The 27,497-nt window shown below is 39.9% G+C and overlaps 1 protein-coding gene across 15 annotated transcripts; it reads left to right on the forward strand.

Moving 5' to 3' along the window:
* The first annotated feature begins 464 nt into the window (after nucleotides 1-464).
* On the forward strand, nucleotides 465-25,895 carry lap (phosphatidylinositol-binding clathrin assembly protein lap). 15 transcript variants are annotated; one of them, XM_086982046.1, is made up of 16 exons: nucleotides 470-2,121; nucleotides 2,354-2,881; nucleotides 9,455-9,675; nucleotides 11,075-11,167; nucleotides 12,273-12,440; nucleotides 12,840-13,040; nucleotides 13,874-13,962; nucleotides 14,809-14,947; nucleotides 16,304-16,519; nucleotides 17,538-17,705; nucleotides 18,066-18,216; nucleotides 18,498-18,539; nucleotides 19,297-19,378; nucleotides 20,118-20,174; nucleotides 21,108-21,318; nucleotides 22,831-25,895. In XM_086982046.1, exons 2-16 carry the CDS (start codon nucleotides 2,743-2,745, stop codon nucleotides 22,870-22,872), a joined length of 2,019 nt encoding a protein of 672 aa, XP_086838172.1. In that variant the 5' UTR covers nucleotides 470-2,121; nucleotides 2,354-2,742; the 3' UTR covers nucleotides 22,873-25,895. The 15 variants fall into 15 exon arrangements, with proteins under 15 accessions (XP_086838186.1, XP_086838182.1, XP_086838185.1 ...); XM_086982056.1 differs by having other exon boundaries at nucleotides 466-2,881; nucleotides 14,905-14,947; XM_086982047.1 differs by having other exon boundaries at nucleotides 470-2,881; nucleotides 21,111-21,318.
* The last annotated feature ends 1,602 nt before the right edge of the window (nucleotides 25,896-27,497 follow it).

The raw sequence follows: 27,497 nt of genomic DNA on the forward strand, positions 1-27,497 counted from the left end.
AGATGTAAAAAGAAAAAAAAATGATGCTAGCAAAATCAGCTAAGAAGGTCTGCTTATGAAGATTGTAAACGAATTTGCTTCTAGCTTCTATGCTCTTGTCCCATTTTAAATTCTGTTCTGAAGTCAAATATAGTATTTATCGTAATTCAGATACTTGTCAAAGTTCCAAAAAGGCATGTAAGGAAAAGAAAAATATTTTTGCTGTTTTTCCTATTTTCTCTAGTTTGCTTCGCGCTTTTTCCGCCTCCTGTTAGGGGTTAATTTAAACTAAATGTGAACCAGCTTTCTTCGATCGAGTGAACCTAGTTCGTGTTACGAACGCGGTCGATTTGACGGTGAGCCGGCTCGTTTGCTGCTCCTAACTTTATCTATCTATCTCTCTATCTCTCCCTCTCTAGTTCGTCGTGCATTTAGTATTGTTATGTTCTGTGCTTCATTCTATCTGATTCGCCTGTTGCCGTTTGTCTCTATCCATTCATCCGTCGCTATTTCTACATGACAGCAGCGGAATTTGGACGGCGGAGCTATCTCTCGTGATAATGATGGTCGTCGTTTACCATCGTCATCTACTATCGCTCGACCTTATCCTTGCGCAGTTTGTATGGTGGCTCACTGGTGCTGCTGATAGGTGACTACGGCCTCAGACACCTCCAGCGCTCTCTGTGTCGTCTAGTCATTGATAGTATTGCATAGGGCTGTCGAGGCCGTTGTTGTCATCTGTACCGTCCATTCCTTCATGCACAGCGTAGAAAACAACAGTGGCCAAAGTAGCGGCAGCGCTGGAGCAGATCAGCCGCCGCCGCCGCCGCAGCAGCAGCAGCAGTAGAATAAGTATTGGCAGGAGGCAACAGTCAGACAGCCAGAGGGATCGAGCTAGTGGTGGTAAAAAGCCGATGAATGGTGTGTCTAGCATAGTCAATCGCCGGGTAGCCGCGATTGACAAGCGTTGTGCCCGGGTGTGATCGAGAGTGACTGCTGTTTCAACCGCTGATCATTTGTCATTTTTGACTGTTAACGAATTTTGAGCGTCACCATCTTGACAAGGACAGCCTCGCGTTGTACGAAAGGTAAACTGTTGATAAGTTGTACGGTTTGTCCGTGAGTTATCGACAAATCGCTCGTTATCATTGTCGTCATCGCAAATAACAAATGTGCGGTACAACAACAGAAGCCTTCTTGCATATGACTATAAATCGACTAACCCCAGCGGTACTTGCTTTCAATCAGTTCCAAGACAACGAGCAAACTGAGTGACTTACTTGATTTACTGAGTGGAAAACTTTTTGGCTGACTCTCTGACAGACTACTAATCGGGTTTGTCTCGATACCGTTTGTTCATTCCGAGGGTCTTGCATGTTTGCTAACGCAGTGTAGAGCTTGATTCGACTGGTCGTGGATAACGGACAATAGATGACCATCGGCGTTCGGCGGTTCACAGAAGTGGCAGAGGCGAATCAAACGAGGGATTGTAGTGTCCTTCTCATTTTGTCAATGGCGACGGCAGCGGCGAAGGCGGCCATATCGCCAATCGCAGCAGCGTAGTGTTGATGTGCAATCGCATGTGTTCAATGTAGGTGTGGTGGGCATCATCGTCTTTGCCTAATATTTCTACTACAGCTGCACTCTTTCCTTGTGCTATGACGGTCGTCTAGTGATCGCCGTGCTGGTTCAGTACCCGTAACCATCACTACAAGAATACCTATTTCAATTCTTACTGCAGTAACGGCAATTTTCATAGGCAAATTACGTCAATGTAACGACCTCGGTTATCGTAATAACTGTTTACTGTGACCCCCCTCCCCCCCCGCAATACACCCAGTGACGCACTGAACGTCAATGATTTGGGCAAACGTTTTCTAACGACAAAGGTTAATCTGCGGCTGTGCGTACTCGAGGAGGCGTTCACGTTACCGTGAGGTCGTCGACAGAGAGCTAAAGTTAGGCAGTCTGTCCTGTACTTTTTTTCCTGTCAGTCGTTTCTTGTTTCTTAATTTGTACAGACAGTGGGTGTCAGTCGTCACTACAACGCCATCAGTACTCATTCGAAGTGGAACGTGATCTGGCAAGGGATTGATGTGACCGTGTGCAAGTCTCCCAGCATTCGACAACGGTGACGACTGAGTGCGTATCCATTCGCATTGTGTATTCTAGAGACCCTTTATGATCAACCCGAAATATCCCACCCAGGGTCAGATTATTACACCGTAGAGGAGAAAAAGGGAGCTAACGGAATTGGAACAACTATATGAGAGGCCATAATAATAATAATAACTGATTCCCTCTTAAAGAGAGTACATAAGTACTCTATTATGTATAGTTCTACCCCTAGGTGCATTTTTGCCTTTCATTACAGTAGGGAGTGAGCCGACGTTTTGAAAGCCCCGAAATGCGAGTGAGTTAGTAGGCCATTATTAGCTGCAGAAACGCCAGCCAGCAATAGGCCGTCGAGAAGACGTCAAAAAAACAGGCCTAGAAGACACAAGTGCGGTTGTAAGTGGAATATTTCGAAGCGATAATTGTGACGTTAACTAACTCGTGTGAATTATTTGAAGCGGAGGCAGACGCAAGGCAAAAGTGCGCGGAACGGATTTACCCTTATTATAGTTCGAACAGAGTCTTGAGCCCTATTAAGGTGGAAGACGAGGTTCGTCACGAATTGAATTAGCTTAGCGTTTAGTATAAAGCACCCACCTAACCATTATCACTAACACGTAACAGCAGAAGCACATAAACAGCGGCACCATGAACAGGCCATCAGGGCAGAGCCTCAACGACCGGCTGACGGCAGCCCGGTATACAATCGCTGGTCAAGGATTGGCCAGGGTGGTTGCAAAGGCCACCACCGAGGAGCTAATGGCACCGAAGAAAAAACATCTTGACTGTGAGTACATATTATAGATCCTATATATAAAAATAATTATAACAACAGTAACAATAACATATTTAGCTATCACAGTTGCCAAGTAAATAATTCAATTTGTCACTCTTCTCGAGTGAATATTCATCATCTTAATAAACCTTTTCCTTCATTGTAAAACACGTCTTTACATTATGCATCTAACTGCATTGTGGATAAAAATGTCTACGAAACCTCCTTCCAATCAGCTCTTTTGGCATTAGGTCGGCCTGCTATTATGTGCAAGCACTTTCCTAAATACCAATTCGTCACACATTAATTTCAACAGCAAACTAATTGCTTTAAAATTTGTTATTTAATTCTCTTCTACTAGTGCGAAAATTGAACCGGCAAACCAAGTTAAGCTATTCGGTAACAGACGTTTAAGAATTTCACTAATACAGTTTCCTTTACAGCGGAATTATAAATAAGTCAATGACAACTGTGAGTCATAAGCAGTAACTGAATGCTCGTATTGGCTTTCCTAAGGTTCCTTTTCGGTTAAGGATGTTGGTAAATTTTTCATGCGGAGCATGAGACCGATGCTCATTTCGGCCTTCGTTTGCCGCCAAGTTTGTGTCATTCCACTAATTTTTTCCTTGAAAACAGCGATATTTTATCGCACGTTCGCGTTTTGGCTGGCGCATTCGCTTCTGCTACTGCAGCGACTCTGCGACAACGGAACGTTGCAGGTTCGCGTTTGACCCTGATCTTTTGCTCAACATCAACACATCGAAGCCACAAAAGAACGCGATTTTAATGTACCAATTTAAAACGCGCCTAGTCCGTATAAAAATACCAAGACAGAAGGACTGTAATCAGGCGTCTGAAGATAACAATTTGAATTTTACGAAGACTTTACAAAAATAATAAACAAAGAACACTTCTAACCTCGTTATCCTTAAACAAACAAAAAAACTGTCTGTTCTAAATATATCATCAGTATTGATCGTGCCAGCAAAACGATGTACCTAAACACTGTAGAACAAGTATAGATCGTCGTACTATCGGGAGGACCGATGTGTCCAGCCAGTGCCAGAGATAATGGAACGGTGTCAGCGGAGAGCGCGCTTCTCTGAATCATGCCCACAAACCGACTTTGGAGAACTTCACTGCTTCAAGCCGTGCGTCTATGTGGCTTCGCTGGAATTCGGAGAAAATTTGCTGCTGTTTAGGTTTATGTTAAAGAAGGGACTTTTCGCGGACGGTTACGGTTCTCGCCGTTAATTGTAGAATTACTATCAGCATCGGGTAACAGCTGCAGCGCTCAAATAGCTATATTTTTTAGTTAAAAAATCTTAGTTTCCGTTTATATTGCTATACGTCTTGTTTGCGAACTGTGCGGGCAGACCTTTTTCATCGTCCGATCGTATTTCGTTGCTCCACGACGACCTGAAAGTCGGTTTTTGTGTGGGATATAGCGTTAGGTGTCTGCTTGTCGATTTGTGTGTTTGCCTGTCCGGTATGTTTTGTTGCTATGCTGTGTATTTCTGAGCCCCGCAGTTGATGCCGCTGTTGCGGCGTCCCGAGTGCGTATTCTCTTGTTAATTCCATTTAACTCCATCCTTTTCTTCTATCGATCTCGAGCATCGCCGATCGAAGGGAGTTTTCGATTTCCGTACCACAAGTGCTACTGCTCATGTTGGTTGACGTCGAATGCCGAATAAAGAGTCTGAGTGACTCAGTGAGCAAATGAGTAAAGCGGGTGTTACACTCGAGTGGCACGTGCGTTCCACCCTAAAAGCAGGCGGGCCATACACGCTGCAAACGTTTGCCTTCTTTTCTACGTCGCAATTATAACAAACGTCGACAACAGTAACAGCAGCAGCTAGGATTAGAGCAGTAGCAGGAGACAAACAAAATACATCCTGCTACTGAAACGAGGCAACTATCAACAGCACCATCACTACAAGCTTGCTATTGTAGCCTCTGATTCTAATACGAGCCTGCGAGATGGCCAATACAGCAGCCATTGGGACACGAATATTCGAATACATGAGTCGATATACACGCAGACTTGCGACTTCACTCACGCAGAGAATCAATCAAAACACAAACGTCAGAGGCAGCAACTGTAATATCAGGACACGTCCATTGCTGTGGGCCGTGCGCCAGTTAACAAGCAATACAGTCGCAAAACCCTATTTTTGTCAAGGCACCCAAGTAAAATTGAAAAAGTAGGACGTGCAAACCGACAAGAACTGGTATCGAACCGCTATGCCTATGAGAGGAGTTCAGGCTAATTGTAGGAACGAAAAAAATTCAAGCAGGCAGCATAAAGGGAAAACCGATTTAGTAGTTACAATGGCGATAACCTAGTGCAACTGTGTTGCGCTCATCTTGACGGTGGATGGAACTGATTAAAAATAGATCTCAAACGTTTTGTTCACGTAGGGGGCGTGCGCAAGCTGAATGTCTAATAATATAAACGCGACTTAGCTTAACTATCCTTGGAGTTGAGCTTATCTGTTAAATTCAATCTCCATCTTATTTACTGTACGGCCATTTGATAGAGGCCTGGGAAATGTTACTGTGCAGTCACTAGAGAAATTTATCAGCTGACAGTTGGCCAACAGAGAAGCGTAGATGACAGCCAATAGATGACAAAAGGATGCAACGATTATTTGAGCGAGCTGGAAACGACTTGCTTTGGCTCGTCATTGTCAAAGTACGTTATTCCCTGATCGCTTTTTTCTTGGAGTGCAAAGGAAGAACTATCTATTGGATTAATTATCAGTGAGTTGTTGGGCAAAAGTAATTTTTGGATGCTGTTTTTGCATTGAATTGAATGATGTTCTGTTATATGCTTCGAAGCATAGTTGCAGGAATCGTGGATGGAAAGCAATTTCGTTAACACTGGTAAACTATGATATGCATGAGGAAATCGTGGCTGTTCTAAAAGAGCACATCGTAAGCAATTGCTATGCGGTGGACAAAATTCTTTACCTAAAAACTCCTGTGATCCTTTTGGAAAGGAACGAATCCATGTGAGGAATATGTAACATGACATTTAAGTCGGTCTGCTCAAATAACCTACGTAGAATTAGAACAGGTTGTTGACGGATTTCAGACAACTACATTTTCTTTGGTAGTATTATGTCTTAGCAAGGGCCGTAACCATATATAAGCAAAACGCGGCTGCCAAAGAGACCTACCTGTGCAATTTGTTAGTATAACTTCGCAGCCCACAGCGAGCTCCGATGCTACTAATTGCGCTTCAAACAAATATTATTTGCGAATCAAATTAACGCTAATAAGATCTAAAACATTGCGAAATAGTTTTAAATATTTTAAAAGGCTTTGTTCGTAGTAAATAAAAGCGCAGCTTCAGATATCAACAAAAATGACATAGAGGTAAACCCGGGTTTCGGCTCCTTAAATATAGTTTAGTTTAAATTTCCTGGATTCGTCTAGATTTGAGTAGCTATATTGTTGTGTTCTGGGCCTGAAACTTTGTTCGTTTGAATAAGAGCAACGGAGTGCACGCACGCGTCAAAGATATCTGATTATTTAGCCTGTGAATATGATTCAGGGGTCGTGTAACTTCCGTTGTTGAATTATTTACCTCAAAAATATATATTCGATAAAGTCTATAACTCAACAATTGCGCTGTATAGGACACGCTAGTGCGTGCTAACTATAACTAGACCTTTTCGTCATGCGGAGATAAAGGGTCAATGTATTTCTCTTGAGTACATATAACTCTACGGCAAACAGAGTAAAGTCAGAGAAGGATCGGTGTAGCCCAGCATTAGTGTTCTTGATAAGCAAACTGCAGCTAATATCATCAGGTATACGTTTTTTCTCCCACCTACTTAGGGGTTAAACACGCACTCGCCAGAACTCTCAGCTTATTTGAATTGTCTAACTTTGTCCAGGGTTTGTTCTTTTTCTTTTGTTTCAATATGGAAGTCTTGATTCATACTAGTGATAAAGGTTTTTATTAACTTTTACTATACTACTGACCTGTACAGACGAAATAAACATATAAAAACAAGACTTGGTGTTCTCATGTCGTACTCACTTAAGAAGTATGTCTACCGTAGGTCTTTTATTATTCCGGCTGTTTGCCGCAGCGTCATGTAAAAGTCCCAGATTTTTTTCCGCATGAAAACACGAATTAATGTTTATTATTAACTAAATTGCCGCTGATATATATATATATATATATATATATATATATACATCAGCGGCAGACTCTAGCCTAGGGCATATATATATGTTAGGCTAGAGTCTCCTCTTTTTTCTCTTTTTACTTTTTGGTGCCAACTAGCTACGCAAAGCAGGAATAAGCAAAAACAGGGACATCAAAGGTGTCATAATGCGCTAGTATGTACATTATAGTCAAGCATAAACACTTAGATATCAAAGAAACTCGAAATAAAAATAGGAGAAAAATAACATCGACCGTCGAATAAACTAAGGAAAGCTAAACTATGCATAAAAACCCAATAACCAAATTCATTGGATTGTTTATTACGAGATTTAGAGTGCAGTAAATGACTGGCTAGAACGAGTAAATAACTGGACCTGCATGTTTGCTCAGAGATAAGGTTAGAGTCGTTTCAAAATCACAGTTTAGTTGTCATAAACGAGAAAAATTTAGAAAGAAACCAATGATCGTTATCAAGTTTCCGAGTAAGACTTCTGGCAATAATTTGCTGACACGTGATTAACTGACCCAAAATTGAGCGGAGTTTCAGAAACAAGGCAACTAGTAAGGACAACACCTCCCTAGAATCAAACATATCTGGCGACAGTTCTCTTGCTTACGATTCGCAGAGAACTATTTCCGAAATACCCTACGTAGAGAAGTTTTTTGCCCATGAGATATTACTTAATGGTTTTCCAGTTAGTCAAGGAATTAAGACGACGAGGTCTGCCACTTAGACGGATTCCGACACTCAGTGTTTCGCAATGACGGGAGTTGAAGTGAGAGGTGTTCTTTATGACCCCCGAAAAACCAATTTCAAAACACACTTTTAGTTTCACATTAATGTTTACATCTTCCTAAGTTTAATAGGCAGATATGCTGTACTCATCTAATACCGATGTGAGAGTGTTGCAAAAGATCTGACTCTTCAAGCGGCAATTTCGAATATAGCCGCACCATGAAAATTTTCTATGTGTTACTTACCTGTACCCGTAGCTACATCGATTATTGTTGATCTTTGGTACCTAAGTCCTCTTATGCGTAATATCCTATAGGCATATTTTTTCGCATTTGGGATTTTCAAACTCTCAGTAGATTGGAGCTGGAGATTTTCTGGTTCAGAGTCCTAACACTTATCCCGCAAGCTGTACGAGTAGCACGTCTTTAAAGATCGAATTTAAGCAGACTATATTCGCGTTGAGTAAGTCGATAAGTGATAGATGTTGTGAGACAATTCGTACTGTTTATTTTCTGGGTAATCTAACTCATCTGTGAATACTTGCTATGAATGTTTTTATAGTGGAACATTCATAGGTTTTCTTGTCCATTAATTCTATTTACATGGAAATGGGTGGCTAGGGCTAAGATCCATTATATTCGTATTCTGCGCTGAAAGTACCTCGATTTCGTTGTACTGGTATGCATCACTGCTTTGTATCGAAAACATTGATGCTCTCAACATGTTCGTCGGCTGATCGGTTGACTGAATCCTGTTACCCTTCGTATTGCGTCGCGGATATTCCGTTATTGCCTTAGACTTTCTGTTTATTTAGCGCACGGAATGGGTTCAAAATTTGGGATTATTACTAATTATGAACGAGGCTTTCGTCGCCCCCAGTTTATGGCCACGTTGTTCAAGTAAGTATAAACATAATCTAATCAATTCCCGAATGCACACAAGATTAGATGGTTTTGAAGAGACGCATGCCTCGCATACTATGAGCAGTGTTTTGTCGAAATTAATCATCTTGAATATCAGCCTATGCACAATCCCAAATGACTTCAATTTTACGCATGGCACTAGATCAGTGTCGACTGATTCAGAACTGACGGGTCGACCGTGGCTTGATTAGGCTCATTCCTTAATGGCAATGGAGCAGGCGTCTATCTGTACGTTTTATAACTGCCATATATCTAACGGAAAATACACGCCCTCATGCGAACAAAACTAACTTGAAACAGGAAAATGTATGGCAATATTTTTGGTTTAACAAACGAAAATATCTACTAAAGTAAATGGCTAGTCGCTGTCTGCGGTTCATGAGGTTTGTCAGGAGGAGGTCACCGGAAGTTTCTGTTGTCTCGTTACGCATGTGTACAATATAACCACAACCTTGGTCAAATGTTTTGAATTGGAAATTTGTATTGTGGTTATCAGACCGGTAGGAATGTTTTCGAGGGAAGCTTAGATGTCGCTTAAGGACCTGTTTGTGTATGCCTCAATTGATATGTATTCTCTCTGTATGATAGTTGGGATTTCAAACGAAATATCCAGACCCAGACCCAGACCACTCAAGTACTGTATGTGAACCCTAGGTGTATTGTTCTTGAGAGTACCGTTACTGGAATAGCACCGTTGTTATGCCAACAAATTCTAATTGCGCGTATGTCTGCCTATTTCACAGATTTACTTCACTGCACAAATGAGCCAAACGTATCTATTCCTCAATTGGCTAATCTACTCATAGAGCGGACTATGAACGGTTCGTGGATCGTCGTTTTCAAATCGCTTGTTACAGTTCACCATCTGATGTGTTATGGAAGCGAGCGCTTCACGCAATACTTAGCCTCTTCGAACTGCACCTTCAACCTGGCATCCTTCAACGATCGTCTCGGCACGCCACAGGTAAAAACTGAATCACGAGGCGGGCTATCGGTAGGCCATATATATATATATACACAGATAAACACATTGGATCAAACTGTGTCAATAGCAGGAACGCACTCTTGCTTAACTTGCGAGAGAAGGAGGACGGCGAAGGCTTCAAGGAGGCCTTTAAATCGAAGCGAGGAAACTGCAGACAGATTTTAGGAACTTCAATTTAGAAGAATTAGCGAGAGTGATAAAGTTTGTTTGGAACTTTTATCGAAATAGGGTTTGGATTTTTCAAGCTAAGTTACGTGTGGTATTTCTTTTTGTTGTACTAAACGTAGATAGTTTAGGTCAACTCGTCCAGGAGTTAGTTTCCGACCGGTAAAAGTGTATAGATTGAAGACGGACTTTATTGCCGGACGGCAGACGGACATGCCTAGCAACACATATAAGAAAATTAAAGGTGACAAAATTATTTCCCTGAAATTTTCAGTTTCAGAGATCCAGTTCTGGGGCTAGAGTTCTTGTCGGCGAGCCGTCTCTTTGTAAACATCACATTTGAATATCAGAACGAGCATTCATATGTAGCTGACAACGGTTTTTAATTAAAGCTATCTGGATCTTCCTGTTTATCAACAGGATAAGTTAATAGAGGCTATGCCAACTTAGTTAGGTCTAATGTATCGTCTTAGACTACAAGACTGATGTAAGTTTTTTTTTCACTCGATTACTAGATTAACAATAGAAGTGATAGAAAAGAATATAGTTTATTTAAAATACGAATAACAACTAGAACTATAGGCCACATGCTGAAGTCTCGCGTATTTGGAATAAGCACGGTGATAAGAGAAAAAAATAAGCCCGAGGTGTTAAAAACACCTCAAGACACCTGAATATTGATATACTACTATAAAGCTTCAAGGATCATTTTCCAATATACTGACCTCAATGGTCTAAAAAATGTGCGAAAGTCAAACATTATTCGCCTGAAATGTTCATGTACTGTTGATTTGAATGTTTACCGCTAAATCTAGAATACCCGAGAAAAGATCATTGGAAAAAGTTTTCCAATAATTATTTTACGAGGTTCTGTCACTTATTGGTAGTTATCCTAACTGTCGATGCTGTAACGAGTTTAGCTAACTATAGATGGATTGAAAGATATGAAACGGCAAGAGGAACCGGAAGCAAGCACGCAGTAATTTCAATTTGTTACGTTATTCTAAATTTCGCTGCCTGTAAATAGAATTATTGTATGTAGAAAAGCCGCTTGTTTCAAATACCATATAAAGCATATTTCTGAATAAAACATGGAAATTATATTTTATGGAACTTATACGTGCCATGATATCACCTAGATTTAAGTACCGTATCGCCTTCAGTACATTTCTAACGCTGCCTGTGTTTGTTTGCTCTTCGTTTCACGTTTCAGGGACCCGAGATGGCGACGTTCATACGTCGACACTCGAAGTATTTAAATGAAAAAGCGCTCTCCTATCGAATGGTAGCATACGATTTCTGCAAGGTAAAAAACTTTTTCTTCGTCGAAGTTAGGTATATCAAATTGAGCTGCAGCAAAATTAAAAGGACATTTTTATATATGCTTTCTATTCACTCACTCCTATTCTAGTTGTTTTCATTCATTCAGTTGTATCCGGGCAATAGTTAGGGCTCGGGTTCCATTGTCCGCTGCACTACCTCAAAAGGAGAATCTCTGCATTTATGGAAAGTAGAAATGGATGCAAAGATGACGCGTTCTTCATTTTTATAAAAACTCTCTATTGCAAATAGTGAAATCAGGGATAAAATTTTCTAGAATGATCAATTTGAACTTTAGCTTGGAAGTTATTTAAACTTCGAGTGATTTCAGAACTGTCTCTGCTCGTACGTTACAGCTATACGTGAGCATTGGAAACGTATCAGCAAAGTAAATTTAAACAAACAACGGAATATCTGCTCGCGACGTTGCACAGGGTTCTGTGGGACTGCTTTTAACCAGTCTTTTGACTGAACCTGATAAAAGTCAATAGCGGAGCATGGTTCCGTTGAGCAAATAGACTATAATCATTGTGCTATTCACTAGAGACGATGATAAATACTGCAGCTTTTCTCATTTTTGACAATACTATCTGTCAGAGGGCATACACGTTTGGAACCTTTTCACTTCGATCACATTTGATGATCAGTTGGAAAGATTTTTGCGATATTTTAATTATAGGTTATTTTGATTAAGCATAATATTCCTGCTTGGATTGACGTCTCAGTGGAAGTAGCCAGCGTCAAAGATTTCTTTTCATGGCTCAGTGGTAACTTCTCATGACGTAAGGCCATAGCAAATTGACTTGTCAAACTATTTTGAGCCCGTTCATGATTGAAGTGTCCGTCACGGAACGTAATCCTAAATCCACTCCGTGGTTATAGCTTTTTCAAGAGTGTAGAATCTATCAGATTAATTTTGCAAAATTTACAGTTAACCCTAATATCGGCGAGCTAACATGCTCATTCTGATCATTACTTCAAGGTCATGAAAAAAAATGCGTTTTCACAAATGCGTGCCTGTTAATTGCTGCCTTATATTATTTCCTGTTAATAGCCATTTATTAATGATGTTTTTCATCGTAATTCGTTAGGTGAAGCGTGGAAAAGAGCAGGGCACAATGCGGACGATACCAATGGACAAACTCCTTAAGACGATTCCGCCGCTCCAGGCGCAGCTCGATGCTCTTCTCGAATTTGATGCTTCGCCCTCAGATTTATCGCACGGCGTTATTACAGCGGCTTTTATGCTCCTATTTAAAGTAAGCGCAGGCTTTGAAGAGTCAACCTGAAAAGACAGACTCACTATGTGGCAACTATATGGATGCCTGCCCCTTGATTTTCAACCTCCGGTTTTATTTCGTTTAAGCATTGCAATAACTCTAAAAAAAAAAAGAGAGAAGAGTACTTGTATAGCTGATGAAGCATTAACTAAGAAAATGTAATGTGCTGTTATTTTAACCGTAAGAAATCTATAGATCGATGCAATATGTAGGTACCGCTGTTATTGGAGGGCTAGTCTATGACGTTTACGATCAGAGAACGCTAAATGTTTGTGCTAATGAACAAAAAAATTGTGCTCCATACATAGCGATACACTGATAGTGCCCATAATGGTGATGAGCCGGCAAGCGAAAATAAACTTTCTGTCGTTTGAATAGGACTTGATTCGACTATTCGCATGCTACAATGACGCTATTATCAACATTCTCGAAAAGTATTTCTCTCTTCAAAAGAAGCAATGCCGGGAAGCTCTCGAATGCTATAAGAAGTTCCTCGTGCGCATGGACCGCGTTGCTGAGTTCCTCAAGGTTGCAGAAAACATAGGCATAGATAAAGGCGATATTCCAGACCTTACCAGGGTGAGTTTGTTCTGCTATCTCTATTAAATAGTCGGCATTTTGTAAACAGTCAAACCACAACTGAATTCAAGTGGTAACGGCTGCCCGTATTCTATGTTTCTAATTCACACATTTAAAAAAATAGTTCTCGTTAGGCGTTCTTGATGTGTTCTTTATAAATCGCCATTGCACGCTTGGTTAGAAACGGTTTTCGAGCGCTCGATTTAAACTATAATTTCAGTGCGGCATACCATCTGCCAATTATCGATGTTGTTTTCATTAGCTCCTAAGCAAAAATGGTCGACTAATTCATGTCTTTATTTTTGACTTCCCTTTACAGCAGAGTCAAGCAAGTGCAAATATTAACATTTCATGCCCACATTTTGATAAAAAAGGAATATCAAGTAAAAATTGTTGTGCGAATGTAAACCAAGAATGGAGTTACCGAGATCTATTTTATTCCGAGGTATCAGGCGACTAACCGATTGCTTTCTAGTTAGAATCTAAGCATGAAAATACCAATGGTCTTCTCGTACGTATCGCTTTCGTTTCTACCACCTTCCGATAAATGATTGCGGTTTCAGAAACTGCGCGCATGAATCCCCCGAGAAAAGCGGTTGTCAGTGCATGATATTCCACCCACAGATAATCATGATTAGGCATAATATAGTACGCCTCGAGCATCCCCTATAGCTCTACTATGAATGACATTAGTGGTTTCATAACAGAAAAATAAACAATTCGTAGATATTTACGCACGAAGTCAAACAGTAGCAGATCCGTATACCCAACCTTTACTTTATCGAACTTACTTATAATAATGATTTGTTTACCTATTTCGTTGGCACTCGTAGGCACCATCAAGTCTGTTAGACGCCTTGGAACAGCATCTCGCTACACTTGAGGGACGCAAATATGTCCCGTCAACGCCTCAACCGCCCAAGTACGTAGACCTACCGATTGCAGCTGCCTTATCCTATATCTGTTCTTTTATATTCTGCAGGAAAATAGGTGGAAGTTACTTCACAAAGTTTCATAAGTGTAGCATGATTTAGAGACCATCGTAACGGATGAACTTTGTTAACTTCCAATTCTATAACAAGCTAAACGAACGATTAACTTCGGGTAGTTGTGACAGAACGGCCAATGACCAGTATACGGATTTGTCTTTCATTTTCTGTAACGGAGGAAGCATGGTCTCTGTCGATAGCTGCAAAAAATAAACGCGCATATTGAAAAGGGACAAGTATGGTATAATTAAAGATGAGTGAGGTTAACATTCTGTAATTTTCCGACGACTTCGTGTGTGAGTATTCGTTGTGCAATGCTGATAGCCGTTTTATAATGAGCCAGTGACATATCATTTCTGTTTAATATATTTAATTTACTGTTCGTTTAGTGTATTCGCTAATTCATCTGTTTGTTTGGTTCTTTACATGTAATTAGTTATAGATGAATTCTTTATAATCATGTCCTATCGAATAAATATCTTGTTTCAAACCGTTTTTGTTATTTGGGTGTGATGCAGACGAACAAGTGCTGGGATGCCAAACACTGATGCTGATTCATCAACAGCTGTAATAATAGTACGATTTATGATATTTCAAACTTGAATAGAGGCGTCAATCAGTTTGATGGTTGTTGGCTCCCGACATCTGATTTCGTCTTGATGTTTTGTTGTGTTCTTGTTTTACTTTCGAATTTCGCGCCTCCTGTTTTGCTTTGCGTGCCCATTGCATTGATTTACTGTTAATCAATGACATCTCGCTATGGCAATGTCGCCTAACAGCGGCTCAGCTAACGGATTTTCAAATGCTGTGTCTGTGCTGGCTTCTACGTCGACATCTTTCGGCAATTCGGCGCACTCCCACGATGAATCTATTAGACAGGCGATTCTCGAGGAAGAGAAAGCTCTTAGCAAACTCAAGGTAAGGGGAGTAACATCGTGTCGTACTGCTCGTTATTTTACTGTATTTTATTTTTCACCCCCCTAGGCTCATGTAGTGTATAGCACTATCAAAGAGCCATTGCAGAGCTGTACAAAAATGATGTTGACTGTTTCATCGTCGAATGATGCAAGCGAAAGCCCAGTGGTGCTTGGGTGCGTTTGCGCACATGTTTTGGGATTTTCTCTATATGATTGTTGTACCATACGCATAGTGTGTGATTTTTAGTACGCGGACAAATAGACGTTTAATTGTTACAATAGGCCTACCGAATTTGTACAGTAACACACATGCGTATTTCGCAGGCAAAGCACATCAGAAGGTAATGATGACGATGATGTCGTTTATCTTTGTGCCCCACAAGTGAGTTACCTCATATCAATATCTCCTCAGAGAAACTCTAAATTAAGTGCTTCTGGTTAAAAGCATGAGTGACGGCTTCGTTGACGCGTGCTATGCGGGCTATGATATAAGCAATACATCTATAATGAATAGTCAGACTCTGTGACCCTTCGAATTCTGTCTGAATTTTGCGCACTTTGGCAATTATACAGTAACCCGCCAAACGCCTTTAATGGGCGGTAGTTGCCTATTTTTGATGTATGATGACGTGTATTTTTGATATAGGTAATTGCTGCCATTAAATTAATGACATTTTTGAATCCAAATATACTATCCAGTTTTTGTTTGAAATTTGTTGAGAGCGCATTGTCCACGTTTCTGTCTTATTTGATAACGGATATTTCAAAATCATAGATATATAAGCTAACTAATAAGGTTCACCACCGTAATGATAACCGTGTTTACATCAATAGCATCAAGGCGTTCATCACACACTAATTTGTGCTAATTTTTTTTGTCTCTTTGCACCGAGTCCTCCAGGATCAGGAGGTAAGGCATTCTATTTAGCAACGGCAGCAAAGTGATCTGCAAACGAAAAAACGGTCCAACAATTTCTAGTTGATGTTAACTATGTTGCAACGTGGCATCTTGCGAATGGGACATCTCCTTATATTTTAACCGTGTTCTTTTATTTCTCAATTGCTTTTCATTTTTTCCTTATTGCTACTTTATATATACACGTACAGATAACGATCTTTACTCTACTATCTGTTCGTGCATACTTAGGCATACATTAGGTTGGAATGCGGAACGAAAACCTTTGTTGTATGTATACAACTCGATGGTGTAATTGCTTAAAAATGTTTTCCTTTTATTGACTACATGTTGCTTGCTGCACTGGGCTGATGATTATTTGCTCAATGACTGATTGGAATCACTTAATGGATGCTGCAATCACGCTTTGTTGGTGACGGTTTTGTTGCGTACAAAATACAGCCGCCCCCGTCGGCGTCTGCTGCACTACTGCAAAAGAGATCGGAGATACAGCAGGCCAACCTGCGACCTTTCGAGCTGCATCGTCAAGTACACGATACTGATAATAACGACGGTGGTGAAGGTGAAGTCGGATTTGGATTTGACGATAACGGTTTAAACACGAACCGAAAAGCTGTGAACGATTTGTTCACTCCATTGGACGCTATCCCGGCTATTGTAAATGTCTTTGGGTTTGAAATTTTTCACTTATTTTCTATTCTGTAATGCGATCGTGACTCGATCGTACATCCTTGTATAAGCTCAGAATATGTAGATTAGCTGTTTTGCAACTACCGTACAATTGCTTTGCTAGTGATTAGCCTCATAATTTAAGACTGCTGAAATTCTAATACTGTATTGGTAGATGTTCATTGTGTATATATAATACTCATGTTGTGTATAACTGTGCGATGTAACTCGAAACTTGACAATTTAGACATCTGAAAACATAGTACACAAAGGAAGTGACACGGTTTATCGATAGTACTAACTACCGACATAACAATTATTTCCGCTTGAAAAGAAGATCTTTGCTATCTAAGATTCTGAAAATATGCCTGCACTGTACGGTTTCTATAAAAAAAAATATCCTTATAAGGCTACCAATATCTGATTTAGTGTCATTAGTTAATAACTATGTGCTGCATTCTGCAAAAGTTGTTTAAAACTTTCCTGTAATACGTCTCGCACACGGTAGACGACTAATTGTTCGTCTTTTCGAGCACGTGTTCGACATCTGTAGCATGGCTTTTTTTTGCTTTCAGTTTTATGAGACCGCTACAAATTGCAATATATACGCCTATTTTACGATAGTAGAGAAACGTACCAAATAGTGGTGACGCCTAGATAAGGTTACGGTCCTGAGTGTTTCGATCATCACTGCATTCAAGATCAATGCCAATCTTTGTCAGTACAACAGCAGCGTCTTTCTGCAATTGTCTATATCTTACGTACAAACACGGTGATGCTCTACATCGGTTCAGCTTCCACCTGATCCGACCTATCCGTTACTGTTCAGTTGTTATTTGATTTGTTGAGATCCTAAACTTCTTCATTAAATGTACTCCTATTATCTTTGGCCGCTGCTCGAGCTGCTGTGATTATGGCTGTCTTGTTTGATCTCGATAGAGTTTACGAAGTCTAACGGGAAGTACCTGATTCGTATTCATTTCCCAATAATGGCAACACCTTGTAGCAGAAACATTTGGCTGGAGGTGGAGGGGCCGCGGCTACCTCGGAGACGTCGAATCCATTTTTGGCTGGAGAATCTGCCAAGAAGACTGACGACATTATGGATTTGTTCTCTGCGCCGCCTGTTACAGGCCAACAGCAATCACCGTCAGTGCCGCCGGCACCTAACAAGGTATGACCAAAAGAAAGCTTAATTGTTCAATATCTGATTGAGCTAATAAATCAGTGCACTTAATGCCTTGATTCTTCAGATATCATCTATATACTTAAAACAAATACTTCTATATTTCCAGTATAAGGATAAAGTAATGGATCTCTACATCTTGTAGACATCTGTATGCTAACCTAAAAAGCGATATTGAAAGATTTGTTTGTTTCCTAATCCTCAACCAATAAATACTAATAAACACAGTAAATAAATAACGAACTGCAAGTGCTGTCCATGTGGTGATGTCCTTGTACATTTCCAATAACTTTAGCTAAGCAAATGTTTAATTAATGCTTTTATTTTTTCTGCCTGTGTGAATGGTAGGCGTCAGATGATTTGTTGAATTTGAACCCATTCGCTGATACGGGACTGTTTTCGGTGCCAGCCGGGGTAGCCCCCGGAGCCGCCCCCGTCGCTCAGGTTGCAAGCGACCTCTTCGGAGCGCCTGCGCCCTCGCAGCCGCCGGTACCACAGTGTTAGTAGCGTTCCTTAATCGACACACGTTGACAAAATTGTAAAACACGATGGGCTCCAAAATCTAGCCCCTACCATGAACCAAGACGTTGAAACCAGGAGGTTTCAAGAGGTGATACCCATAAACGATTATACGGCTTTGATTAAAGCAGAACTGTTTACATTTAGCGAAATGTTCAGTGTTGGGATCAGGTTAGCTATTCGGTTTGCTATTATACCCTACGTAAGTTTTCTTTCTTATGATATGTTTGGTATTCTTCAAAATGTATTTGCTCCTCACAGGTGCGGTTGTGTTTCGCTATGCAGCCTTCAATAATTCGAAATGTCAGTATTTTTCCTGTTTAGTCTGTTGCTATAACCTGGTATCTAGTCTTGCACGCTTTTAGGTTTTTTCTGACCTCTATCTATTATGATTGATATTTTGTTCGTATTCAACAGAGAACGAATAAAAACTTTTCCGGAAACATTGATGATAGTTACCACTTTGTCATGGCTATATTTTTACTTTTGATGTTCATTTGCCTTTCAGGCTTTCTTTAATGTTTAAATTTATATTCTGGGAGTCAGTTAATCAAATGCTTTTTTAGTGAAGCATAAATTATCAAATATGATGAGGGGGTTATTAAACTTGATGTCAGTTTATCCTGCCGCTTATTTCGTGAAAAGTAATAAGAGAGGTTCGTAGTTTATCAGAATAATTATATACTCTTTCTAACCTTCCTCGACCCAACAACTATCTGTTATTATACTTGATTAGCGTTGGAGATAGCTGAGTAGGCTCGGAAGGCACACAGCGTACCGATATGATTCACGAAAAATAGTACCGATACAGCAAACAAGTATTATATCGTGAGAAATAATCAAGTGAATTGATGCTTTTAGCTATCATTTCTATCACAAAAGCATATCCTTATTGGTCGTACTGTGACGTAACATAAGAAGTATCTATCCATTCCTACTTTCGGTAAAGATCACCGAGTATGAGTGTGTTTATCTGTAGACTTATGGCTATCCATTTGTCATCTGTTACGATTTCGACTAAAAACGGCCCGTTACTTTTTGCTTAATTCAATTTGTTCAGCTACCGATTCGATCATCACCGGAGACCTTGACTCGACTCTGGCAAATTTAGCATCAAATCTCGATATCAGCCCAGCGCACAGGTATGTCAATTGTATTGCATATCCAAGAACAAGCAGACGAAAAGTGCATTTGAAGGAATGTTAGTTTGTGTAAAGCGAAATGTCATTTGAAAATGTGTATCTTCTACGACATAAGTACAGAAGCACGTCGTATATTGACCTATTATGACAGCATGTTCTTGTGACTAGAGTTGTCAATTTTTTTCTCAATTTCATGGCGCCAAAGGTTTTAACGCGCTCTGCTAAGCTCTTACCCTGTTTCTGATAGATTTCTTGAAACGTATATATTTAATAAACAATTATCAAAAGGATGGCGACGGAGTACCCTTAATCGCCCTAAAGACTCATAACACCGCATTAAATAGCACATATTTTTCGCTAACTAGATTTAAAATTAGTCTATCAGGTTTGAACTAGCGTTTGACGTCCAGAAATAAGTGTAAGTCACAGCACCTGCGGATGTACTTTTTTTTTTTGCTCTAAAGCGTGAGGCGTATTGATGACTCGGTTCGTTTCATTATTTTTAGCAAGAACTACTGCCTTGTTTTTTTTTGTTTTCAAATACAGTCCAATTATTAGAAATTAGTCATTATTATTTATTACTATTAATTTTTTACTTATGCGATAAACACAAGCGTTATGCTAACTCGCTTATGTTACAGTTTGTCGTACTCTAATTTACTTTTTTTTTACTTATTTCTTATTACAATATATCGTTTCGTTTTCATTAAACGATTTCTGTTTATCACTTTGTTTTTAGGCTAAACAAAGCACCGCTCTCGTTTTTCTTGTTCACTCTTTCCAGATACCGCACGCCGTAAGTGTTTCAAAACTCTTCCGAGTTCGATCTCACCACAATAATAAGTATTTGACTGAGTTGGCGTTGCTATGTTTCCATTAACCGTTTGCTCTCTATTAGTCTTCTCGCCCATTGCGCGCATGCACACCCCGTCTTCCATTTACTCCAGTCTTTCCCCGGTTTTTGACTTTATTTTGTCGTACATGTCGCTTACGTTTTTCTTGCGAATTTGTGCACATTCATGTGTACTAATGGACTAACAACAAAGCTCTTCTATGAACCGTTGCTTTTCGTAATTGGCTGTCCATCATCAAATTTGTAGGCGTTCGAATGGCTAATCGCGTTCCACCGATTGGGCCTCGATATTATTGTATTGAAATTGCTGTGGCGTAAATATGATCGCAACCTGGCTTCTATCTATAAGTTCAAGTGGAACTTCAGCATAACGTTTTTCATTCAAACCATTGACCCAATTTTACGAAGGTGAATAGGCAAGAGAAAAGGATCGCGTCCGTGGACAGCTCGTCCCGAACGGATTCGAAATCAGTGCAGATATAGGCCAGCTTTCATAACTTTTTTCTTCACAATACGCTGAAAAATCCTGGGACCTTAACCATGTCAACAAATTATATCCGCCTTTAATATATGTAACCGAATTCATGCTGCTCATTAACAAATTGCTTTCACTTTTTCTTATATTTTGCTCGAACCAGTCACAATTTTTCAAACCTATATTGACGGCTGGCTTCAAATGATTCAAGCTACTGCTTTCTACAAAATCTGCAGGTCTCACTGTCAGGCAGACCGTATACACTAACACTGGCCTATTCACCAAACTGCAGTTGAATCAGAAAACAGCTCACGGAAAAGTTAACCCGACTGGCTATGACGCCTGGTGTCGCTAAAATCTGTGTATTTTTGGAATCCTTTGTTGGCATTGTTCATTTCTAGAAGCAAGCAACAGGCGACCACGTTGTCACAAATGTCGTCTGCTAAGCAAATGACGGCTGGAGCCGGTATAGGCTGGAATCCCGACTTTTCGTCGTCGGGCGGAAATCAAGCGGCTATTGCCCCCGGTGGAGCGGCTACAAATACTAGCGACATGATCTTCTCAGATCTCTTCTCTACAACACCGAGTCAGGCTCCTGCAGCAACGGCCCCTGTGAGCAGCGCCACCAACGAGTAGACAGTTTAGACAGACAGACAGACAGACACACAAACAGACAGACAGACAGACAGACAGACAGACAGACAGGCAGGCAGGCAGGCAGGCAGACAGACAGACAGACAAACAAAGAGACAGCGAGATAGAGAGATAAACGAAGCCCAAACGACGAAACAGACGTTCTCAGAATCGGCTGAACTGAGTTAACATTGGGTGCATCGACAAGCAGAGAAAATACTACCAAGCAATAACAACCAAAGCAAAAGCTAATCATGAAAATGGATAAAATTATAAACCAAATGCATGTAAACCGCACATGATATCTACAACGATCAGTAACACACCGAACAGAGAGCTGATTAACATCAAATCGAGAATTAACAGTTACATTAGTAGCTGTTGTTATAGCACTGTGCTTTCGTTATTACCTTCATTAGAAGGTAATAACGAAAGCACAATAACGTGCCTAACGCATTATAATTAGAAATCGCTGTGAGGACAACAAAACGTTTATAATCTAACGGCATGCATAAGTGATTCCATAATCAATTGCCTCATTCGCCCCAAATTCTACGGACATGGAAAATTGAATTCAATGCTGTGTCCACCAAAACTTGCATTCTCTCACCTAGGTCAATAATAACTCAATGGTTTTTGCTATGATCAGAAAGCATGTTTTTCACAAAAGGAAAAACGTAACACATGTCGCTCAAGATTCAGATACAGAGTACACAGCAATATTATTATCCAAGGTATTAGTTACGTACAATCTGATTTTTGTTGATCGCGGTAGGTTATCCCTGCACAAGTTAACGTTGTGGTGTTACCTGTAAGTAAACAACGTTATACTGGTCCGGTATACTGCTGATCGCTTAATTAGCGGAAAAATAAGTTGGTAGGAAGTACTTTGTTTTGTAGTCCGTACAGTGAACTGCCTCCAGTTCATGGCTAATATTAACGATTTTATTAAGATGTATCGTAGCGGTTTTTTTCGAATGCTTTGGATGAAGCTGTGTACGATATCCGTACGAATCATTTTATTACCTTTCCTCCACTAGATGAACACCAATACATCGGATTAATTACGCTATGATAAACGAATTAACTAGTGTTATTTATGAATAGTCTGTTCGAGTTTAGTATTATTATTATTCTAGTTTACCAGATCAGACCTATTGGTCTGATTATTAAATAAGTCATTATTGCTAATCGATCTGTTGGACGACTTTGACACTTAATTCCATTTTTTACTTCTTTTTAGCCTTATTTCATTCCTTTTCTCAATGCTGCGACTGTTGTTTTGCTTTTTTTTGCTGTTATTATTTCTGCTTCATCCTCACTCTCCGTCCGGCACGGATCCGCCGCAACCCTCCTGAATGTCGGCTTGGGGTCCCATCATCCTGCTAAATTTACGACCATACTCCCTTGCCCTGTCTTCTTGTCATCCGCCATGACCCTATTTTCTGAATCGGCCCTTCCTTCATGCCGTTTTCCTTCCCGTTGGTACAGCTTAAGCATCCCGCCGGCTTCGATCCGTTCGGTCACCTGTAAGTAGGTTTCTGCGCTCGTTGTAAGAAGATTTTAGAAATTAATCGTACAACAGTTGACTTCTGGATGTCTCTTGGTGCGTGACGCCCACCCTAACAAATCTTCCCACTCACGAACATGAACTACAATCAAGCAATCACTTGTTGTCGCTGTAACCTATGAAAGCCCACCTTGAAAAATCTACACCGGTAGCGATGAGTGGAATGTGGGATGATGTACGAGAACTGACCAGTCCTTTGCATCGGTTAGCAGACGTCAATGGGTGGTACCATGGTCACTGGGTCTCCTCGAAAGGTGACGTAGGCATTAATAAAGTCTACAGCACCAGCGTTGATGACCCCGACGATTGCTGCATCCAGCATCGTTGGGCCGGTTTCTTTTCCTGAATCGTTCTGTACCACTCATATTCCAACTACGGTTGTGGAAAAATACGAAATCCGCCGGAGAAATGGTGATCTGTGGACGACTGAAATTTTCTTGTTAAATTATTTAGTATAAGAGGCATACATTTAGTTAGAAACAACGAAAAATATAGTATCTAAAATATTCCCAGACTCCTTCTCAGACGTACGAGCGTCCTAGGGTATGACGGTGTCGACAAACAGTCGGCACCGATCGGCTAGTTGTTTGTGGCGGAGCTGTTGAGTCGCAAAAATGTAGGGTTTATATACTAGAAATAACTAATCATTTTGCGAGTTTAAAAGAAACACCAATTGCTAATGACGACTTGATATTAGAACTCGGATGGTGTTTAAGGCTCGTGATATCATCTAGCAAAGACATTTCGCAATGGCGCAGGAATCTTATTTTGCCTCTTTGCCTGCCATAACAAAAACCAATAGTATATCTAGGTCAGTCCCGAAAAATCACTTTATTGTTGGCATTTGACATTAGCCACGCAAACGTATCCTGCCTAATTCATTTTTATCGATTGGACAGACAGGTGGTCGAATCGCTTCGCGGCGACTGGTCTGTCTAAAACTATGGAAGTTATTCAGATAGGACAGCGTGAACGGCAACTTTGCCTCGAGTATTATTGTTCAGTGCAGAACAGTTACGGCGACTCGGTCGACGTGGTAGTTACAACTTGGTCACATCATAGTTAGCATCCAATAAAATATGATTACCTTAACGAGTTCTTTAACAGTTGCATATTGTTATTAAATATAAGTAAAGTACGTTTTGCCACCGTAGACCACCGTAGATTTCTTTCAACGAATGCGCCAGTGATATGTTCACGTTGTGGACTGCCAGCTGGTTTTTCGGCAAATTCGGATCAAAATTATGAGCGATTTACGTCGTCAACCCTATGAAAAGATATGTATACTCGTTACTATATAGTAACAAATTTTGTTAGTTCGTTTGCAATTAATAAACGATACTAGTATATAGATTTTCTTAGCCGAAAGCATTACTATTATAATAATAATAATAATAAAAATTATTATTATTACTGCATCTGGTAATGGCTGAAACAAATATAGAAATCAACACTTGAGTTGTAATTATATTGAGTTGTTGTATAGCGATGAAGTAATTGAATCTATTAATTATTCGGTTAGTGTTTATACTAGCAGTAACATTATTTTTGTTATGTTAATGATAATTATTGAAGATAGAGCGAGACCGATAATCTTGTCAACGAGTGAAATTACTGGTCCAATTGGTTAAGCCCACAAATAAAACAACTAATTAACGGCGCAGGCTTTGTTAACTCGTGTGAAACATGCGGGAAGCGAATGCCCCGTGAGCAAAGTGACACCATTTTTTTCCCTATTATTATTTTATATCTATTTTTTATAAATATAAGAGCATGTGTGTAAACTGTATATGAGTCAACTATATTTAAGCAAAACTCAAGTCTGATACAGTTTTATATTATTCAAATCTGTTAGTATTTTGTGGTGTAACAATATCGAGTAATCTGGTTTCTTTAAAATCTCTTAGTTGTCAGGTTTTTAAGTTGACCTTAGAATTGTTATTATGACAACATTTACAATAGCTTAAGTGTATATAGTGGGAACTATCACTTTCGATTTACCGATTTAGTTCACCATGTATTCGTTCTTTATGTGTTACCTCCAACGAATCGGATTGTGCGTTTCAGTTTGCCCAACATGGCCAGCGCGATATGTTTAGGGTTTTTTTAGATTATATCAGTTTGCAGTGTTTTGCATCACTCTTGTGGTTTGGATGACAAGGATTCGTCCGCACTTTGCCAGTTCATTTTCAGTCTCTGGGCCTCCTAGCGCAAAATACGCAATATTTTCGATTTAAAGTGGTAAATCAAGATAAAAATGCCTATTTTCGCCTCGGACTCCCTGGTCATTACTGGCTTTTGTTTACTATTAAATAATAGAATCAAAATAAAAAGGGGGTGATTTTTGATCCGCAAGAACCTTGTATGCGAGCACCACTGCAGTATATGCTCAAAAACAAGACAAGACATGAAACTTAAGTGCTGGCTTTTAACGGTATACATATATGTGCAATCTATAGCCATTGGTACGAGAAACAGTTACGTGAAAACTAACACGGTCATGCGAAGAGAGAGAATAAAAGATACAGATGAATAGATTAAATAGATGTAAGAGGTATAAACGAAACGTTAAAATCAACGAAAAGTTGGGACACGCCGCAAGAGTGGCACGCCGCGACGAAATGTGACGCTTTTAAAGGTGACTGTGTAACGAACTACCAATAGGACAAAATAGGCCAAGCTTTATTTGCTTTTCGTTTCATTTCGCTACTCTTCGCATGTAAAAAAGTACATTATAAAAGGACTATGCGGGTCTGTCTGAGTTTGAAGTAGGCGGCGAATAGTATGAAATTCACGATGATATCGACTATAATAGTAACCATAGTAATAGTAACGATAATCATGCTGAGATACAATTATCAGATATTATATATAAAAATAAGGAGGTCGTGTCCGTGATGTTTCTGCTAAACATATACAGTGGTCCTGTGCGCAAAAAATGATCCTCGATTAGAAATAAATAATAAAATGTCGACTACAGCGTTTATTCTGTTGAGTTTTCCTTTTTTGTTCGTCATTTCTTTATTTTACACCTTTACTGACTGCTACTTTTGTAATCGATTTTCTTTCAGTAATTTTGTGCTAACTTCTCGAACACAGTTTTGTCTTAGATTGAGGTCTTCGCATTTACTTGAGTAGTGAATTAACTCAATTGCTCTTACTCATTCAGTTGGTGCGGTGGTAGTTTATGTCCGTTTAGATTCAGAGTGCGATTTATGGCTCCGTTTTTACGTCGTATCCTACATATCGATGACATTTTAGCATATTGGAGTCACCCAGAAGTGACGTGTTCTGGATTCATCGGAAGTTTAGACTGAGAAATATCCCGAGCGTTGCCTGTCGCATGCTTTAGACCCGGTTAAGAAAATAAGGTACAAATAAAGGCCGCCTGAACTGCTTTTGTGTAGGCTTTCGCAACCATATTTTGTCGTACCCGGCATGCCTTCTGCGCCTCATACATCCAAGATCAATTTCATTTAATTTTGCCATTCATCATGAATCCTTTTGGTTGCGATTGGTAAAATTTGTCTAGAAATCTTTGTTTCACGTGGAGTATTTTGCGCATTATTCTAAGTTTCCATATAACGTACAATAACTCATCTAGTTCTCGAGATAATTCAATTCGAATTTATTTTCGGGGAGATGTGTCCAAGTGATGTATGGATATGTGTGTGCAGGAATCTGCGACCCATCTGTTATTTTTTTAACGATAGTGAATTTCATTGCAACAATGTAAGACATTTGGTTCCTTATGAATCACCTCAACATTATCTGTGCGGCAGTTGACCATTTTTTTTGAGGCAGATTGCTCTGTACGTTCATTGATTCAGACATAGACGTACTAATAATCTAATACACAAATATATTTGATTCCTTGGACGATGCAAGTTGAAGTAAACAAGTTCTATGTAATTCGTCGAGCGTGTAACAAGCAAAGCTTAAAGACGTTGAATTGAGACTGCCATCTAGTATACTTCATGCACTTTGTTGACACTGTATTAGTATTATTGGTAGATTGAGGGCAAAATAGTTACCCTATTCTATTCTCGTATCCTGCCGTATTGAAACAGTCAATATTGAGTTTCTTACCAATCGGAGCTAACAATGCGTCATTGTCATTCCGTACATGGTAAGTAAATCTCACGATTGATTTTATTGCCTCCGTTTACAAAATGAAGAAAAAGGTTTGAGTATTGATGTCGTTCACAGACAAGCCATTGAGTTCATCTCATCCAGAAAAAACAGAGAATGCACCATAGCACTGACGACTCGTAAGGGAGGTGCACGCTTCTAACCTAAGCGTTGGTCATCTGCGACTTGTTTTTTTGCCTGTTTTTTTAGTATCAGTCGGGCACCTATAGCCAGGTACGTACATGCCATTTGTAGCGTACTGTGTATAGGTCTGTTCCGGCAAATAGTTGGAGGAATTAATGCAACTCACTACTAATGAGTGTTCAAACCATCCGAATCATCTAGGAGATTCCGCTGATATGTGTGTAATTTTCCGTCAACATTGTATCGAGGTGGTCTTCAAAAAAGACATCAGGGTCAGTAAGTCAATTCATGAATTATTAAATTGTTAATCTAG

The sequence above is a fragment of the Varroa destructor genome, unplaced genomic scaffold (genome assembly GCF_002443255.2).
Source record: "Varroa destructor unplaced genomic scaffold, Vdes_3.0 BEIS01000002.1, whole genome shotgun sequence".
NCBI lineage: Eukaryota > Metazoa > Arthropoda > Arachnida > Mesostigmata > Varroidae > Varroa > Varroa destructor.

Bases quoted from the DNA above. Each gene is read 5' to 3' on its own strand.
- lap (XM_086982046.1), top strand. From the start codon at position 2,743: ATGAACAGGCCATCAGGGCAGAGCCTCAACGACCGGCTGACGGCAGCC. The intron at 13,041-13,873 runs GTGAGTTTGTTC...TGGCACTCGTAG, and splicing joins ATATTCCAGACCTTACCAGG to GCACCATCAAGTCTGTTAGA. The intron at 18,217-18,497 runs GTTAGTAGCGTT...TGCTCCTCACAG, and splicing joins GCAGCCGCCGGTACCACAGT to GTGCGGTTGTGTTTCGCTAT.